The 17,897-nt window shown below is 34.3% G+C and overlaps 1 protein-coding gene across 1 annotated transcript in view; it reads left to right on the top strand.

Annotated features, from left to right (window-relative positions):
* The window catches only part of LOC140437679 (uncharacterized), a 49,781-nt gene extending 32,554 nt beyond the window's left edge, over positions 1 to 17,227 (top strand). Inside the window, exons 5-7 of the mRNA XM_072527330.1 lie at positions 11,337 to 11,479; positions 12,841 to 13,021; positions 16,680 to 17,227. Coding sequence (XP_072383431.1) covers positions 11,337 to 11,479; positions 12,841 to 13,021; positions 16,680 to 16,808 — 453 coding nt within the window. The 3' untranslated portion in view covers positions 16,809 to 17,227. The remainder of the gene's footprint in view (positions 1 to 11,336; positions 11,480 to 12,840; positions 13,022 to 16,679) is intronic.
* Positions 17,228 to 17,897: the final 670 nt, after the last annotated feature.

Raw genomic sequence — 17,897 nt, 5'->3', positions numbered from 1 at the left:
AAAACTATCGCAACCTATCAAATATGAAACTGGCATTAGACAAGGAGATTCGCTGAGCCCATTAATATTTAATCTGATAATGGATGAAATCATAAAGAAAGTTAAAAAAAGAAGAGGATATAGAATGGGAGAAAAGGAAATAAGGATAATATGCTACGCCGACGACGCCATAATAACAGCCGATAATGAAGATGACCTACAAAGATTAATTATAAAACGACAAAGAAGCAAATGTAATTTTTATTACATTAATTACATATTTTATACATTATTATTATTTTGGTTTATTTCCTTGTATAAAATATTCATTTCGCTTAAAATACTACCCCTTTTAGAACGTATTTTCGTTTATTATCTAATGCCAAAAATCACCTTTGAAGCTATGTATTGAAAAGCGATGTGTCACAGCCGTATTATGAATCTATTACTATAATGAAATATTACTCATCTCCGCTACAACGCTAGGAAAACACGGAAAACTGTTTGCCGGGTCGAAGTGACGTAATTTTGTGTCGGCGTTGGTGTACGCTTAAAGCGGCATCATCCCCGAAACTCAATTTATAAAACTGACACATCCGAACACATGAGAAGAGTGAATTTGGAAGAATGAGTCATAGGCCAAAGGTCAAGGGTGGTAGTGAAACGAGGGTGGTGTTGTTTGTTTATTAATTTATAGGAATACAGAAAATACGTCTAGTTTGGGAAAAGATATTGTCTTAAGGGGTGGATTCAAAAGAAATATTTGAGAATTGTATTTAATGTCTTTTAAAGCTTTATATATATATATATATATATATATATATATATATATATATATATATATATATATATATAACAATAAAACACTGAAAACTTTTATTTTCAACATTTCCACAAATTTTTTTTTAAATTATTATCACTACAGCTGTTTCGGCTAGAGTGTCTTTCTCAAGTGATCTATTTTGTCCTAGCTTCGTTGTCATGTCGAATCTCTGAATGGATTTTTCTTTCGGTGGATTTCTGTGTGTCCTGTTTCACATCATAGGTGTCTTCCACCTCTTCATGACGAGGTTGGTTTCACTGGTGGTTTGGCTCGGTGAATGTTGTTCCTGTGGAGGAGGTAGCTTTGTGGAGGTAGGTGGTCGGAGGTGAAAGGGTTGGTGCTAAAACGGTTCTTTTCAGAAATTGTTAGTATATTAATAGGTATGAATAATATGACTGAATTTAAGTATGTAAAATAATTGAAAATTTATTGAGTTTCAGTGAGGGCAGCTGTGGCTGTAACTTCCCTAAGGACAGGTACAATTGTGCAATGGGATCGAGAAACCACAGAAAACCGATCCCTCCCTGTCCGTAGCAGACCTCGAAGTAAGCTATTTGACTAGTTACTGTAATAAAGTGGAGTTAACTCCAGGATGTACATGTATTCATCAGGGAGTTCTTTGCTGGCTAAGGTCGGTAATTTAATATAATAAGTCGGTAATAAGTCGGTAGGAAGGAAGGGGTGTTTTCTTGTGGGATGTCTGATGAATACATTACCAAAAGATGAGCAGGTAGTTTTTATTGTATTTTGGGGTCTGAAGTTTTGGCTTCTGATGGTTTGAATCGTGTAACTCATGCTCAGAGGAGAGCCTCACATTTATGGGCTCGGTGTGCGATAATTGATGTATAAGGGCGGACAAGTAGCTTTATGTTTGTAATTTACTTTACGCAGAATTCTTCTCTCCTATTCCGGCAGTTGTTGTGTTAGGTCGCGACTGAACATAGCATATATAATATAAGCTCTATATTCAATCACGGGCCGAATGTATGTTTTATATGTATGTATGAGTGTACGTGGGTGTGTCCGTCCAAATTTTCCACATAGAGCATTGAGTACACCGACTCTTCTCCTTTCCCTATTACGAGTTTCGGCCAGTTCGCTTCTCCAGTGTAGTGTCTCTATAAGCACCACGGCTGGGTACTCGATCCGGTCATGGAGTTAAACGCAGTGGCGCACCCAGGGGGGTTTTGGGAGTTAAACAATTTAATTTTATTTAATTCTATTTACCTTTATTTAATTTTATTTAATTTCATTTAGTTTTTATTTTATTTTGATAAAGCGTTGACGTTTATTAAACGTCATTTTATCTTTATAGTAACTGTATGTTTATCTTACCACCCAGTGACATTTATTATAGGTCATTGATCTTACCTTACAATTACAGTAATTTATATTTTTAGCAATTTTCGACAAAATTAATTAAATTAGATTTTCTCTCCTAGATGGCGTTAGGTTTTAAATCTAAAATAACGTAAAGCTTTATATATATATATAATTATTCTACCTTAAAAATATTATTAAAATTAATTATTAAATATACACCGCGCTCCAAAATTAACGCTAAAATTTTAAAATTCTTATTTTGAGTTGGAATGAAAAAATTTATGTTTGTTCTTTTCTTCTTTATGGTTGTTTTAGAACATCTTAAATAAAACACTTCTTTTTTACAAAAAATGTATTGAAATTAACAATATAACATTATAAATCTAAACATCTAAACAAACAACTGATCTAAACAAACTAACGTTATAAATTATTGACGAAATTGAAATTTTTAAAGTTGAAGAAAATACTAGTGCCGTGTACTAGTATTGCCTCCTCTAGCATTTATTACTGCTTGATAACAATCTCTCATACTGAGAATAATCGTTCTGATTTCTTCTTGATCAATTTGATCCCAAATTTCAACCAACCTCAAAAACAGTGCATCTAATGTGTTTGGTGCATTAGATAGTTGTCGTAGTCGTCTGCCTATGATGTCCCAAACATGTTCTATTGGGTTGAGGTTAGGACTTCTCGTAGGCCAATCCATGGCAGGAATTCCAATATATTTCTGGAAATATATTGGAATTCTTGGAGGCTTTCTATACACTCGGTTTCTCCTATCATCAGAAAAAAGACAGTACCTGGATTCATCGGTGAACAATATTCTTCCCCAATCGTCATTATTCCAATCAACATGTTGACGAACAAAATGCAATCTTTGCCTTCTATGGTCTCTGGTCAATAATGGGCCAATTGGTGTCCTTCCAGGGTGTAGGTCGTTTTCGGCAAGTCTTCTTCTAATCGTCTTTTGGCTGATTTCAAAGTTATAACGATCCAAAAATTCATTTTGTAGAGAAGTACTGGTAACAAACCTTTGTCTCAGTGTACGAAGTGTCAAAAACCGGTCTTGATTAGGAGTTGTAACCCTTCTACGGCCTTGACCGGGTCTTATCGAGTTACTTCCAGTAACAGAAAAACGTGTTAACACTCTTGAAATTGTTGACTGGGTGACGTTAAAACGTTCAGCGAGTTCTATCTGAGTGTATCCTTCTTCGCGAAGAGTAACGATTCTAAAACAGTCACTTTCTGACAAATTTCGATTTTCTTACTGCTGGTGGTTCATTTCAAAGAAAAAACACTTAATAAACTTGAAAAACCCGCTTTAAACGTTCAGCACAACGTAATCCAACCCAACTAAATTCGAAATAGAATGAAGCACAATTAGCATGTTTTTTATTTTATTTGCAAAAAATGGTAAAAACATCAGCGTTTTTTACCGTTATTTCGATAAATTTTACAATATACCGGGGGTAACAATAATACATTAACACAAAAATCGAAACATTAAAATTATTTGATTTACCAGGATTTTTAAAATTATGCGTTAATTTTGGAGCGCAGTGTATTATTATATTATTAATACAGTATTATTAATTAAACATATCGTTTCAAGAACCAAACATGATTGAAATATGGTAGTTCATATTTCTTTCCTAGATGGCGCCGCGCGCCGTTAGTTTACTGGACTTACAGTGGGACCTGTCGTCAAAACCTTTTATGTATATAGATAAATGTTATTATTTCATTGCATTTAAATCATTTCCATTAAAAATCATCCATATTTTTACAATTTTTGTCTATTCGTACATTTTTTTAATTTTTTTTAGGTATTTTCCGTATTTTTCATGACCCCTTTCATCGTTTCAGCTGCTTTTTGTAGTATACTATTTTTTTCTCCTTAGTTTATAATATTCTACTTCTAATTGTAAAATACTACTTCCTCTTTTAAAAACAAATTTCTCAATCCACCCCGTAAACACTAAGAAAGTTTTCAGTTCAGACAAACCGTTGTATCGTCGGAATTTCTCAGAAGAGGGTATCAGAATTTTCCTGGAAGAGGGATTCCAGAATTTCCCGGAATAGGGATCGAGTTGAATGAAGCGAGCGGTGTGGGTAATCAGTGGGCCGATGGGGTAGAGTGTGACTCATTCGGTTCGAGGGTGAATGGGCGCCGCACGAGAAAATCATCAGCGCCATTTCGTCTGCATGCATACAACTAGGAAGTCAAACGTTCAATTATTCATTATAGCTAGTTATAAGGGAGCCTACAAATAGTACACTGACATATTTTCCTTATTTATAACACGAAAAAGTATCTATCATTAGGATTCAAAACTGTGGTATCAATAACAAACCCGACAGTACATTCAAGTTAGAATTTATTTTAAAAAAATGATAGTTTAATCATATTAATGTTTTAATTATTCACGAATAGTTTACAATCAATAATTTTAAAGCACAGAAAATAAGCTTTTTTTATTTTTTAATGCATATACCCAAATATACAAGAAAAAAAGTTATAATGAGAAATTTAAAAAATAGCTATAAAACTTAGCAAAATCGTTAAAAGGAGAAAACTTACAACCGGATCTCGCTTAAAATTAGGTCTAGAACCTTTTACTATAGACCATTTTCAAGCTAATTGATTTTTCTTTTAATTTAATGTATACCTATATCCTGCATATACTTAATACAGTGTGTCAATTTTAAAACTTATTACAATGGACTATATCTCACGAATAAAAGCTGATATCGAAAAATACTTGAAACCGTTTCTAGGATAGTAAGGAAGAACTAAAATGACATGAAAAAGAACTCACCTGCATCAACACCCTAGGCCCCAACCACCACAAGCAAAAAAGTTTAAATCGCAAACCACTAGTTGTGATACATCATTGAAAAGACTATAAACAATGATATCCAATGAAAATGTAATGAGGTTTTTGTTGAACTACAAATTTGTTAAAAATGCCAATTAAGTAAATGTTCAAAGTGGGTTCCGTTGTTTTGTAAACAATATTACAGCCTATTTTCAAATTCTGCTCAAACTTTGGCAAATATTGTTCTAGTAATAGCGCAACATGCTTGCGTAATTCTTTCTCACAATTCCCCAAGTGACGCAGGTTGAGTTTTATAAACAACTGACTTGAGGTAACCTCATAGAAAAAAGTCAGGTGGCGGTAAGTCTGGTGACCTCGGCGGCCACTCAATCGGACCTCTCCTTCCAATCCATTTGTTCGGATAGTTAGTATTCAACCAGTGCCTAACTGAAGCTGCATAGTGAGGATGTGTACCATCTTGTTGGAAGTGCAGCAAATCTTCGTCTAGAGCTAGGTTGCCTTGATCGTCCCTTTGGTTCTCTAATTCATGCACAATTAAAGGTTCGATGGTGTTTTTAGCATATCGAGATAAATATCGCCACTTAAATTGCCTGGTATGAACAAGGGGCCAATTACAGCATCGCCTGATATTCCTGCCCAAAAATTCAGTTTTTCAGGATATTGAGTGTGACCTTTTCTGAATCGATTCGGGTTTGCATCACTCCAGTACCAACAGTTTTGTTTAAATAATTAATTTTAAATAATTATTAAACAATAATCTTTACAGGGTCATCAACAAAATCAACAAAAACCTCATTAAATTTACCATTTAAACTAAAATGTTTCACAATTATTGCTTCACTCTATATAATTATTATTTATACCATTGGATAGCATTTTTTATAGTCTTTTCCATTATGTATCACAAGTAGGGGTTTGCAATTTAAATTTTTTTGGTTGAGGTGGGTGGGGTCTAGGGGGTTGCTGGGGGTGAGTTCTCTTTCATGTCATTAGTTCTCCTTACTATCTTAGAAACGGTTTCAAGCATTTTTCTATATCAGCTTTTGTTCGTGAGATATAGCCCATTGTAAGTTTTAAAATTGACACACTGTATATACCACTACATGTACTGAAAACTAAGTAGAAAATAGTTATAGAACAATGTTTGCGAAAAAATAGGGAAAACGGCCAAAAAATGGTGTGAGTGGCAAACTTTGAAAAATCGTATCTGGGATATTGTAAATCCTAAATACTTTCACCAAACGTCATTATAAAAGGAAGGATAAAAGTTTTTCTTCTACACAGCAATGCATATACCTACAGTTTCGTGGAAAAAAGTTATGGGGTAAAAAAGAAAAATCGCATGTGTTAATGTTGTTTTTTGCTTCGTTCATCATCCTTGCAACAAGGTGTAAGTCATTTAAAGAAACAGAAGAAATCCTCACGGCGGACTTACACACAGTGGGAAAGCATTTCCGTAAATGGAGGCTCCAACCAAATGCTACCAAAACAGAGGTTTCCAGTTTCCACCAAAATAACAAGCTTTGCAGGGAGAACATTCAATATTCAATTCGAAAACACCACACTCGCCTACAATGAAACAATAAAGTACAACAAGCTATACGGTACAACATGGGGAGCATCGCGATCATCTACCCTGGGCCTTGTCTGCTCAAGCGCGGAATACTGCTCTTCAGCCTGACTTAACAGCCCACATATACACAAAGTAGATGCCCAAATGAACAATACAACGAGAATGATTGCTGGCCTTATAAAATCCATTCCTACGAAATGTCTCCCAGTACTGAGCCACATTCCACCACCTAAACTATGGCGCATATACTGCCTCACTAGTGAGTACATAAAGATACTTAGTAACGAGATCCTGCCAATCCAATAAGATATAGGCGCTGCCAACACTAACCCCCTACGCTCCAGACGACTTCTAATAAAAACAGCACAGACTGCCGTGAAAAATGAGTTTAAGTTAACGACCACTTGAACTCGAGAATGGATCGAACAATAGTCTAGCAGCTTACCCTGCATACCACAAACTATCTGTCACATCACAGAACAGTGTCCCATAAGATCTATCATGGCAGGTCAGAGGATTTCCTAATGGGGACTCCAGAGTCGATAGACTTTATAAATAAGTTAGAATATATGTATTATGTTTTATACTAAATATATGTAAATTTAAATGTGTCAAGTGCCATATTATAAATAAAATTTGCTTCGTTTTTTAAATAAATTTCTGTCAAAAATAATTATTTTTAACTTAAAAAGGTGACATTTCCATAGGAAATTTAATTTTGAACAATTTTTCTGTAGATGTATATCTACGAAAAGTGCATAGAATTCACTTATTTGTACCCTACGGCATAGGGAATAATTCACTCCTTTCTCAAAAACGCACCCCTTTAAATGGTAGTCCTCCGCGGTTTTTTCATATTTGGGGATCCATTGACAATACGAAACAATAAAACACCTTTTATAATGTAGTTCCTTTTAGCCCTATTTTTTTAAATATAATCAATAGCCTCCTATAAGTAGACATTATCACTTTAGTTCACAAGATTTCCCAACGCTCTTAGGAATCGAATGCATAAAGTTTCATTTAGATCCAGCTAACTGCAAAAAATTGGTAGATTTTGGCCTTTCTACCGTTTCCTTATACCTAGCCTACTAGTAGTATCAATCTAGCAGCATTTATATGTACAAAAAATATAATCAATTTCTTTAATGTCAGTAGCGAATGAAATGAAATGAAATGAATTAATGTCATTGCATTATTACACATACATCCATAAGCATACAGCTAAAGCGGTAACAAACACCTGTTATTTACAATACATTTACCAAACTAGTTGCAATAAAACGTAAAACCCAACTAACTGATGTATACCTACCTCATTTTCGATGCTAATGAGGGGAATTACGATTCGGAAAACACAAAAACAATTTAACCTTTATCAAGAATCTTGAAGTTCACGGAGAATATCAAAACACAAAATGGAAATCCCAAGTCCGAATTAATTAGAATATAGTAAATAGTGCAATAGGTGTAATATTTGCATCTATTTTTAAACTTTTTGGATTCATTCATTGACTATTATTATTAATATGGTTGTTATTGCTTGTAATGTTTTAATAATTACATGGGAATCTTCCACGAGCTGTTTTAAAAATAATTTGTTGCTACACGATTCTGAACATTATATAACTATACATAATATGGCAATGTAAAATAGTCAAATAAATGCTTATAAACAACACTTTATAACAAGACAACTTTGTTTTTATTTATTTATAAAGCCTAAGGCTATTTTTTTAGCTTAAGCTATTTTTATCACTATATTTAATTTAATTTTATTTTATATGGACTTCTTTCCACCTATGCAATACTTTTTCTTTCCTATAAGTATTGTAAATCTTATGCGAATGTTCGAAAAAATTATTTAACTATCTTTATCGAGGGCTATCTTTATGTCTCTTCCTTAGACAAGGAAAGAGAGAAGACAGGTAACGCTCATTATCAAACGCCTTCACAAAGTGAGTCCAGTTTCGATATGAACGCCATATTTTTGTGCCTGTTGTAACGTAATATTTTGCCTACCACATAGGGTATTACTATGGGGGGTTGAAAATTGGGGACAGAAGTTACTGGGGGTAGAGATAGGGCAAGCAAAACAAACGAAACTTATGCGAACGGCACTCAGGGTTTATTTGGAGTAGCTGGGTCGTGGATAAGTGAATGGCAAGGGGGTTGGATTGGGGCAACTACAAAAATAAAACAAAGGGCTACTTACATGAATCTCCTGGAACAAATCGACAAACAAAACAACAGGAAGGACCTCTAGCTATTTAAAATAAGGACGCCGCTTCGAGGTGCCAAATTATAACGATTACAGCAACTAGTTGTAACTATTGAAATAATTATTAGAAATGCAAAATATATCTTTTTAAATAAAACTCAAAAAAGGGGTTAGAGAAATAGTTAAGAGAAATAAATAATTCATTACTTCTTTTTCTTAACTACTATCTATCTAGTGCCTATCCATTACTGAATATTGACAATAATTTTGACAATGACAATGTTAACCGCTGCTGTCTGAATAGCCCTGTGGTAGAGTTAAGGTATGTATGTATGTTTGAGTAGGAGGGAAAACGAAGGAGAAAAGGTTAGGCAGAGGTAGAGACTTTCAAGGGTTTTTTTTTAGCTTAGGAACTCAGCAATGTCGGAAATGTTTACCTCCATCATCTGTCTGCAGATTTCCTACCTAGTGATAAAAGAAAAAAAGATTCTTAGAGCTGGCCGGAACTTTTCCTAGCAAAAAGCATTTAAGTAATTTATATTTGGTTGTATTTCTCATAATGTGACCCAAAATTTCTTATTTACCATCCATGATACTTTAACAGTTCTTCTGTTAGTCCACTTTTCGAATAGTTTCAGTCTCTTTGTTGTTGCCTCAATCAAAGTGCAGGACTCTACTTTATTATAACAATATGGAGAATATTTAGCATCGAAAAATTCAATTTATCTATTTGGTTTTTTGTGTTAAGTTCGCCACATCTTACTAAGTTCACTAAAAATTGTAGTCATTGTGCAGTGTTAGCAAAAATGATGGTGTTAGCGGCATGTCTAAAACTTTTATCTGTTTATCATTAAATAGTATTTATTCCGGCTATTCCCGCCGTGTTTTCTAGGGCTTCTCGAAAAATCTATTCTTAGCAAATGTTGAATATGAGATCATCCCTTTCAGACTCCTCGTAGAATTTCCCTGTTGATATTTAATTTTAGTTATCTTTGATCCCTATAGTTTCTTCTTGATCTCAGTACTCTCATGAGTAGCAGCACGGCTACGAGCGCAAAACAGGTCATTTTCCCATGTAAATCTCCATAAGAAATTCTAAGGTCCATTCTGCTCATTTTTGGCTCATTTTGAGGTGAAGACGCGACGGCTCACCAGATCGTGACATAAGAGGGCTCGTTGGAAAGGGGAGAGGACGTTGAGATAGAAAAAACATATCGGCGTATTGCCAAAAGGACACTAAGCTTGTAACGTCTAAACGGTTCAACGTACAAGATATCGATGGAAAGGAGAGGTGGTAACGAATATGTTAAGACAAAAACAAACGCAAAGATAATACCAAAACGGCCTCTTTATCAAAATACCTCTTTGTAAACAGCAGGTTTATGATTGGTGGGAGATCCATGTATAGTAGTGATCAATCCTAGTAGTTTAGTGTGTAGAGGTCAGAAGTTTGTCGAATTATGATGATTCGTATATTGTAACGATCAGTCAGAGAAGATAATATAGTGAATGATTATGTATTGAAGAAAAATGAGCAGAATGGACCTTAGAATTTCTTATAGAGATTTACATGTTTTGTTTTCCATGGCCTGTGATATTTGCTGTTTTAAAAGTCCATAAGTCTGACCTTTGCTCTTTTTCACAATATTGTTGGCCTTTATAACTTCGAACATTTATTATTACTTCGAACATTAAGCAAGGCTATAACCAGCAATAAAAGTTATAGCGGGGGTGGTGGGCAACAAGTGTTCTTCGCATAAAATCATTTACCTCTATTTCTTCAATGCCATTTCCCATATAAACTGGAATTCCCCTACGGATTTCACTCGTATGCATATTTAAATCTATTTTTATCCTTTTCGAATTCATTCATAAAAAGATTTTGTTGTAAAATTATCGTAGTTGAGTTGTATCGGAAATATCAAACATCAATATTGTTTAAAGGAATTCCCTTGCTATGCTATTTATAGACATTTCTTATTATTTATAGTAAACAAAATGGGAAAGTTGTAATAATTATATATTAGGTATAGATTTAAATAAAACTGAAAAATCATTGCACAGGCAAATTAAAATTGATATAGTATCAATTTACCTTTTCTCTCTCTCTCTCTCTCTCTCTCTCTCTCTCTCTCTCTCTCTCTCTATTTTTAGAGCATTGTTCCTTCATTGTCTTTGTAATATATTAGAGTGTAAATCATTCCGATCATCTTGAAAAATTCACTTTTGGTACATTGCTTTTCGGTTGGATCAAAATTTTTATTTCTCGCTTCCAATATTTGGGACATATTTTCTATAGAAAAAAATCTAAATCTTTTAATTTGACTTAATATTTTCGTTAATAATTATTTGGGCGATAATTCTTAATTTAACGGATTTTAGTATTTTGAAAATATCTCAATATAATTATACCACACTGCTTTATTAATGCTGGGCGCTGCTTAAAGAATTACTTTTCTTCGCTTTGACTGTTCAAATGATACGTTTGGTTTGTTCTTTAATTTTGTAAACCAAAGTTTTCTTTATTATTGTAAATTATTCATCAAATTTTAACTTACAACTTTAATATTTCAGTTAAATTGTCAAGAACAGGAAGTGTCCAGTCAAAATGAAAAGATTGTCGAATTGGAAGAAAAATTCAAAATTATAGAGAATAATCTTCATAATATGGAATCAAATTTCAAGAACAAACAAGAAGAATTAGAGGCAGTCCAAGAGTAAGAGACTCTTTTACATATTTATTGTAAGGAATGCGCGATGAAAAGAATGATTGAAAATTGGGCCGTCAATAATAATTAAAAGTTAAGAAATGCTGTTGTACTTGTAGCAGAGAATCAACATGATCTGTATATACTTCTACATAAATTTAATCTAAAAGCAAGAAAATTTAATATAATATCTGTGTATACTATATCTGATTTCTTGAATTGTTCCTAGTCGTACTACTATCGGTCTTGCTATACATCTTTCATTGACACATAAGTCATCGAGATTTCAGCAGATCTGCTATATAAGCTCTCCGCCAATAAAAGCTTGTTCATTTATTTGGCAATGGTTATACCAAGATCTCCAGTATCAAGAGCAAATCTAACACTTCCATAGTTGCTTTACTGCGCTAAAGGTTCGCCTGTAGGATCCTGATTGAAGTCATCGAGACCTATTTCAGACAGAGCAAATTTTCATTTGTAAATTCAAAATTCAAATTAAAAAAAAAAATACTTCTTTTTGAATCCCCTTCAGGCAATATCTTTTTGTCTCCGTGTCCATTTTGTTCCCACAAGTTGGGACGAAATTTTGCCAAGCGCAGCAGCGTGCACATGCCGTGCCAAGACTATAATGCCCCAAATTCATCATCTTTCTGGAATATCACTGAGATAACAAATTTCTCCCTGTGCTATCTATGCATCCCATGGGCACGATGGTATTTCAACTCGGCATTGGGAAAGCGAAGTGTTTCGCTTGTATGTTTATGTATTTATGTTGAAGTGTATGTTTATGTGTGTGAATGAGTGTGTCATATTCAATCAACAAATCTAAAGTCAATAAAATAACTGTTGTAATTGCATAACGAAAAAAAATTACGGTCAAATTAAAATAACTGTGTAGTTATTAAAATTCTTCTAAATACACACCTGTGCTATTTCTATATAGGACTTTCCCTATCAGCTACTGGGACGCGCCGTTTCGGGAATGAGAACTTCCCCATCCAGTATATCCTGCTTGAAGTTCTACTCAGTATAGAGCACCCTCCACACAATCTTAGACCGAGAGATAAAGTTCTTAATAAAGTTCCCTTCAGTATTCGAAATTTATCGTTTAATAGTCTAAGAATGTCAAGTTTTAACGTAGATTAGCAATTGTTGTTAAAGATGATGCAAAAAACTGTTCACAAATGGGAAACAAACAATATTCTTTGTAAAATGCATTATGTATATCTTTTAACCACAAAATGTTATGATAAAATATATTGCAATTCTATTTAACATAATTCCATTGAAATCGTCATATTTGTGGTAGCATTTGACAATATTACTATTTCAAAATATTGCTCAACATTAACCTTATATTTTTTTCTTAGACAATTCCAATTGGAAGTAAAACTAAATGATTCCTTAAAAGATAATATGGCAAGTTTAGAACATACAAAAATTGAATTAGAGCGTCGTGTTAAAACTTTGGAAAACGAATTGATGGTATATATAGATGGTATAGAAAATCTAGAAGACGAAAATATAACGATAAGGGAAAATCTTGCCGAGGTAAATCTTAAACTATGTGGTTTACTATAAAAGACTGTATTTTGAAAAGAGTTTATCCGAATATGATTAATTATGTGTTATTTTCTCGCTGGATGGAATGAGGTTCTTATCGCACCTTATTCCATCCATTTTTGAACATATGTCGCACTTTTCCACTGGTCTCTATCTACTACTGCTGTTATTATCTTGTTAAAGTCTTGATCTTCTTCTGCTACATTGAAATGCGGAAATAGCAGAGCTTCTCCTTGTCGTAATCTCACAAGTGTTTGGAGGGAAAAGGCTTTGGAAAAATCGCTTTTAAAACCCTTTTACTTCCACTGCGCAGACCGCTTTCCTCATTCTCTTTCCCTTTCCTCTGCACCTTAAATACTCATTATTTTGTCGGGGGTCTCTGGTTCATTCATGGTTTTATATAGTGTATATTTTAATAAGTTGATTTGAAATCTACAAAAAGGTAAAAAACATCAATATTAAATTCGTTGTGTTTTTTCTTCTAATATTTATGTAGCGCAATCTGGTCTATTGTATACCTATCCAGTCTAAAATCAGTGTTTGGTATTCTACAAGCAGTATTTTCACGTATGCGCTAAGGTGAGTTGTATTAAGTATTGTCAAACAGTGTAATAGCCTGTTTTAGTTTCTTTATATACCCTTACCTTATCAAAATATACTATATCTAGTATATGCACCTTCTGGTAAATCTCATACATATCCTGAAACCGAGAAAGGAATTAGATGACCCTGGGGTGTACAGACCTATATGCCTGTTAAATACATTAGGCAAGGTCTTTGAGATTTTTGTGAAGACACGCCTGAAGAGGGAGATAATGGAAAAAGGTGGCACCGCCAGTATGGGTTTAGTAGGAAAGGAAAATCTGCGCTAGATGCCATAAGCAGGATAAAGAGGAGATATGTAGGAGCAGATGGCTTTCTTTCTCGATATAAGAAATACTTTTATTAGTGCTAGCTGGAAAATTATCAGACTAACCGGAAATAATTTTCTATCTGCAGAACGTGGTCAAGAATTACTTCACGGATAGGTGCATGGCGGAAGTGCCTCAGGACTCCGTCCTGGAACCATTGCTTTGAAATGTTCTTTACAACGAGATTTTTGAGACCGACTTGGGCATTGGTGTACAGGCAATAGCGTATGTGGATGATCTGGTGGTGCTGGTGGTTGTATACAACGAAAACTGGTCAATCATGCATAGACCGAACCAAGCCCTCAACAAAGTGAAGACGTGGATATGAAGCAGGGACCTCATGCTGGCGACCCAGAGAACTAAAACTATGATCCTCTATGGATGAAGGGGGAGAGACCATATAGTGTTTGCACTGTAGGGAGAAGGGATCTTACCTGCCAAAAAAGTGAGGTACTTGGGGTAGTCCTAGATACGAGGCAAACCTGTAGTGAGCACGTGCAGTACGTCGTTCGCAAGGCGCAACCTTCGGCGCTGACAATGATTATGCCCAATGTGAAAGGACCCGGGACTGCAAAAAGGAGAATTTTAATGGAAGGTGTCCACTCTACTATACTCTATGCGGTATTGATATGGGTTAACATCAAGAAATATAGAAGAATTCTGGATAGAGCCCAAAGAAAAGCACTGCTAAGAGTAGCACGTGCATACAGAACAACATCAACGGTGACCATATAAGTGATCGCAGGGGTGTTACCCATCCACCTGATGGTGAAGGAAAGGGTGGAAACCTACTGGAATGATGAGCAGGAGAAAATAGTAGCTAGGAATAGAAGTATAACAGAGTTGCAGGAAGAATGGACAAACGAGCATAGGGCGGCCTGGACGAGGATATTAATTTCAAATATTGCAGACTGGATGAAATTCAGCGACAGAGACACTAATTAGTTTCGCCGGGTAAGAAATCCTATGATTTCTCTTGTATACATTAATTACTTTTTCACCCAGTCCCTATCAGGACACGTTTCCTTCAAGGCCTACCTAGAAAGAATAGGGAAGGTAGCGGATGGAAATTGAGCAGAATGTGGAGTATCAGATACGGCTGAGCACTGTGTATTCGAATGCAGAATTTTCAATGACGACGGAAATGAATTACACAGGAAGGTAGGTAGGGTAAGTGCAAATATAATAATGCAGGTAGCAATGAGGGGACACACTCAATACAAAACAATGTAGGAGGCAGTAACCCAAAGAGAAGGAAATACTAGAGAGGAATATGCAGCAAAGGCAAGAGAGAGAGAGACACAGAGGGAGAGAGAGAAGGGGAAAGAGAACGAAAAGACGGGCTATTCATGTGATGCACGGGTCTGAAAACGACCTACTGCATGAGTAGTCCAGTTGAGGGGTTGAACTTTAGTAGATACTTCCACCATGAATCCAGCACACGCCAGGGCATCCTTAACGACCTAACGGTCTTTAGAAGATTTACCACTTCTACCAAATCCAGTCTTCTTTGGTCTTCCCCTCCTAATACTGGTACAAATTTCCAATTCAGCAATTCTTCGTATTGTGCACCCTAACCATCTTAACCTATGGTCTCTCATTTTGCCATTAATTAATTTCACCTATAAACTTCTCCTAATAAAGCCATTCTTCATTCTCTTATTTTTGTTACTCTGATCATCCATCTAAGATGAGCAGAGATAATGATATGCATCATTAAGGTAAGAACAATTATTCTGACATGTAAAATCATTTATTTATTTATTTCAATAAGTTTCGCAGCATTCTTGATATTATTTTGGAGGTATTTTTTTATAGTTTGGTTTAAGTAGTCACTGGGCGTTATTAACGATAACTTACGATGTTTTAAAAATTAGGCACATGGTAATTATAAATTATTTTAGCTGAAATATATGTTGGTTAAAAGTGCCTGAATTAATTTGCGTATCATATTTGCAGCCAGTTTCAATATTTTAACAAAGGTTTCCCTTTGAAGCTTCTTTCAGCGTACCATATTCAGAGTCAGACTTCTTCATGTCCTTATTCCGGGTACCTGTATATCTGCTTCCACATCATCCAGCAAGCGTTTTTCGTTGTTTTCATCGTTGTCTCTCTATCAGAAATTTTTTTAACATCGATTTTCGGACTGGGTATTTACTTTTTATCCTTAATAGTCCACTCATTCATCTCAATCTCTTGATTTTAATTTTGATAATATTTTGTTCTCGGTATAGACCTCTCTTCAGTCCTAACCCGTGAAGGGAGTGTCGTGGTCGTCCTGATGATGCTCTTTTGCTTCTTTGCACTTTCTATGAATAGTTTTATTGAGTTCCCTGTATATATCAGCAATTTTTGTTTTCCGTTTATTCATTAAATTTAAAATCTCGTCGGTCATTCAGGAATGATTCGTGTCTAGATAATAAGATTTCAGCATTTGGGGAGACCCAACCCTTAAGGACTTGTCTTCATATTCAAAATATGAGTTACTGTAGCTACCGTTATTAAAGTTTACGGTCTGGCGAATGGATTTAGTGTCCGCAGTCATATAAACCCAAATAAACAACAAGTTTACGGTCCTTATTCCTTCATAATTACGTCCTCTATATTGCCTATACAATCTTATGGTGGGACAGTACAAAGGCGCTGTTCAGATTTTCGCATCCATATCACCGTGTTTGACTTTTTTGTTTGTGTAACAAATATTACTGTATATAAAATTTGTAAAACTGATTTAGGTAACTTTGGAGTTGTTCGAGGAGAAGAAAAAGAAATGGGTTAAAATTACTAAAGAACTAACTTTATTGTCTTTATCTGCTCTACAAAAAATCATCGAAGTTATGTTACCAGTTTATCACAAATATTGAAATTTACAAGCATTGCTCAAAAAAACTTTTTTTATAAGTTAACACCTATTTACTATTTTTATTGTGTATTTTAATAAATAAAGATATATATAGTTTATTTTTTATAATTGGAATATTTATATTTTCTGTTATTTTGTTTGATTAGAAATAAGCAAAGATTATTGCGATTAACCATTCCTTAGACAAAGTATATGAGTTCCGTTTTGAGACTAACTAATAAGTAAAACGTGTTTAAAAAATATTTTATACTTTTAATGACAAAAATTGTTGTAATTGTTATTTGCAATAATCATAAAAATAAAATTAACAAATTCGGAGAATCAAGGATGACACATTGAGAAATTAACAAGACTGAGTCATCTATTTTTCTCAGGTATACAGAAACTTATGAGATGTTTATCTGACTGGTGAAAATTTAAGCTAACAAAATCTCATGATTGTAGTTTCTCTGCTGATCAAATGTAGATTGTAGATATAGTCGGTTCGCTATATTTACGCGGGTTTCGGATTAAAAATTTTATTGTAAGTACCTAGTTTTAATTACCTGCTCTTTGGGGAAATATCAACTGGTCAAATGAAATGAAAAATAATCCATAACTTTTTTTAATTAAATAATAATGGAAAATCTTTTATATAATTGACAGTATAATAAGGAGAATTACTTCATTAATGGAGTCTAATGTGGCTAATATAAACCTAATAATAATTTTATATTACACTTCACACAGAAAATATGGTCTATGTATATTTGTTCCATGGTGAGAATTTCTAATGAAAAATAAAAAAATTTAACTTGCCAACAAAAATGAAAATCAGTCATTATCATCAAAAATATCATAATCGTCATCATCACTGTCATCACCATTAATTGTTATTATTATTGGACTTATTTCGTTTATTTTATTTTCACGAGTCCACCAATCTTCTATTAGTTTCTCGCACTTGAATATACAGTTGCACCACACTTCTGGAGTTACAATTGAAAGTGCCTTTCGCCAAGTTTCCCGAACTGCGTCGTCGCTATAACCGTTAGGCCCAATATGGTTGTCATAATATTGTTTTGCTATTCTCCATATATATTCGATGGGA

Source organism: Diabrotica undecimpunctata, chromosome 3 (genome assembly GCF_040954645.1).
Source record: "Diabrotica undecimpunctata isolate CICGRU chromosome 3, icDiaUnde3, whole genome shotgun sequence".
Taxonomy (NCBI): Eukaryota; Metazoa; Arthropoda; class Insecta; order Coleoptera; family Chrysomelidae; genus Diabrotica; species Diabrotica undecimpunctata.
Note: the sequence above shows the minus strand (reverse complement) of the source record. Positions and strands in the feature narration are given on the sequence as shown.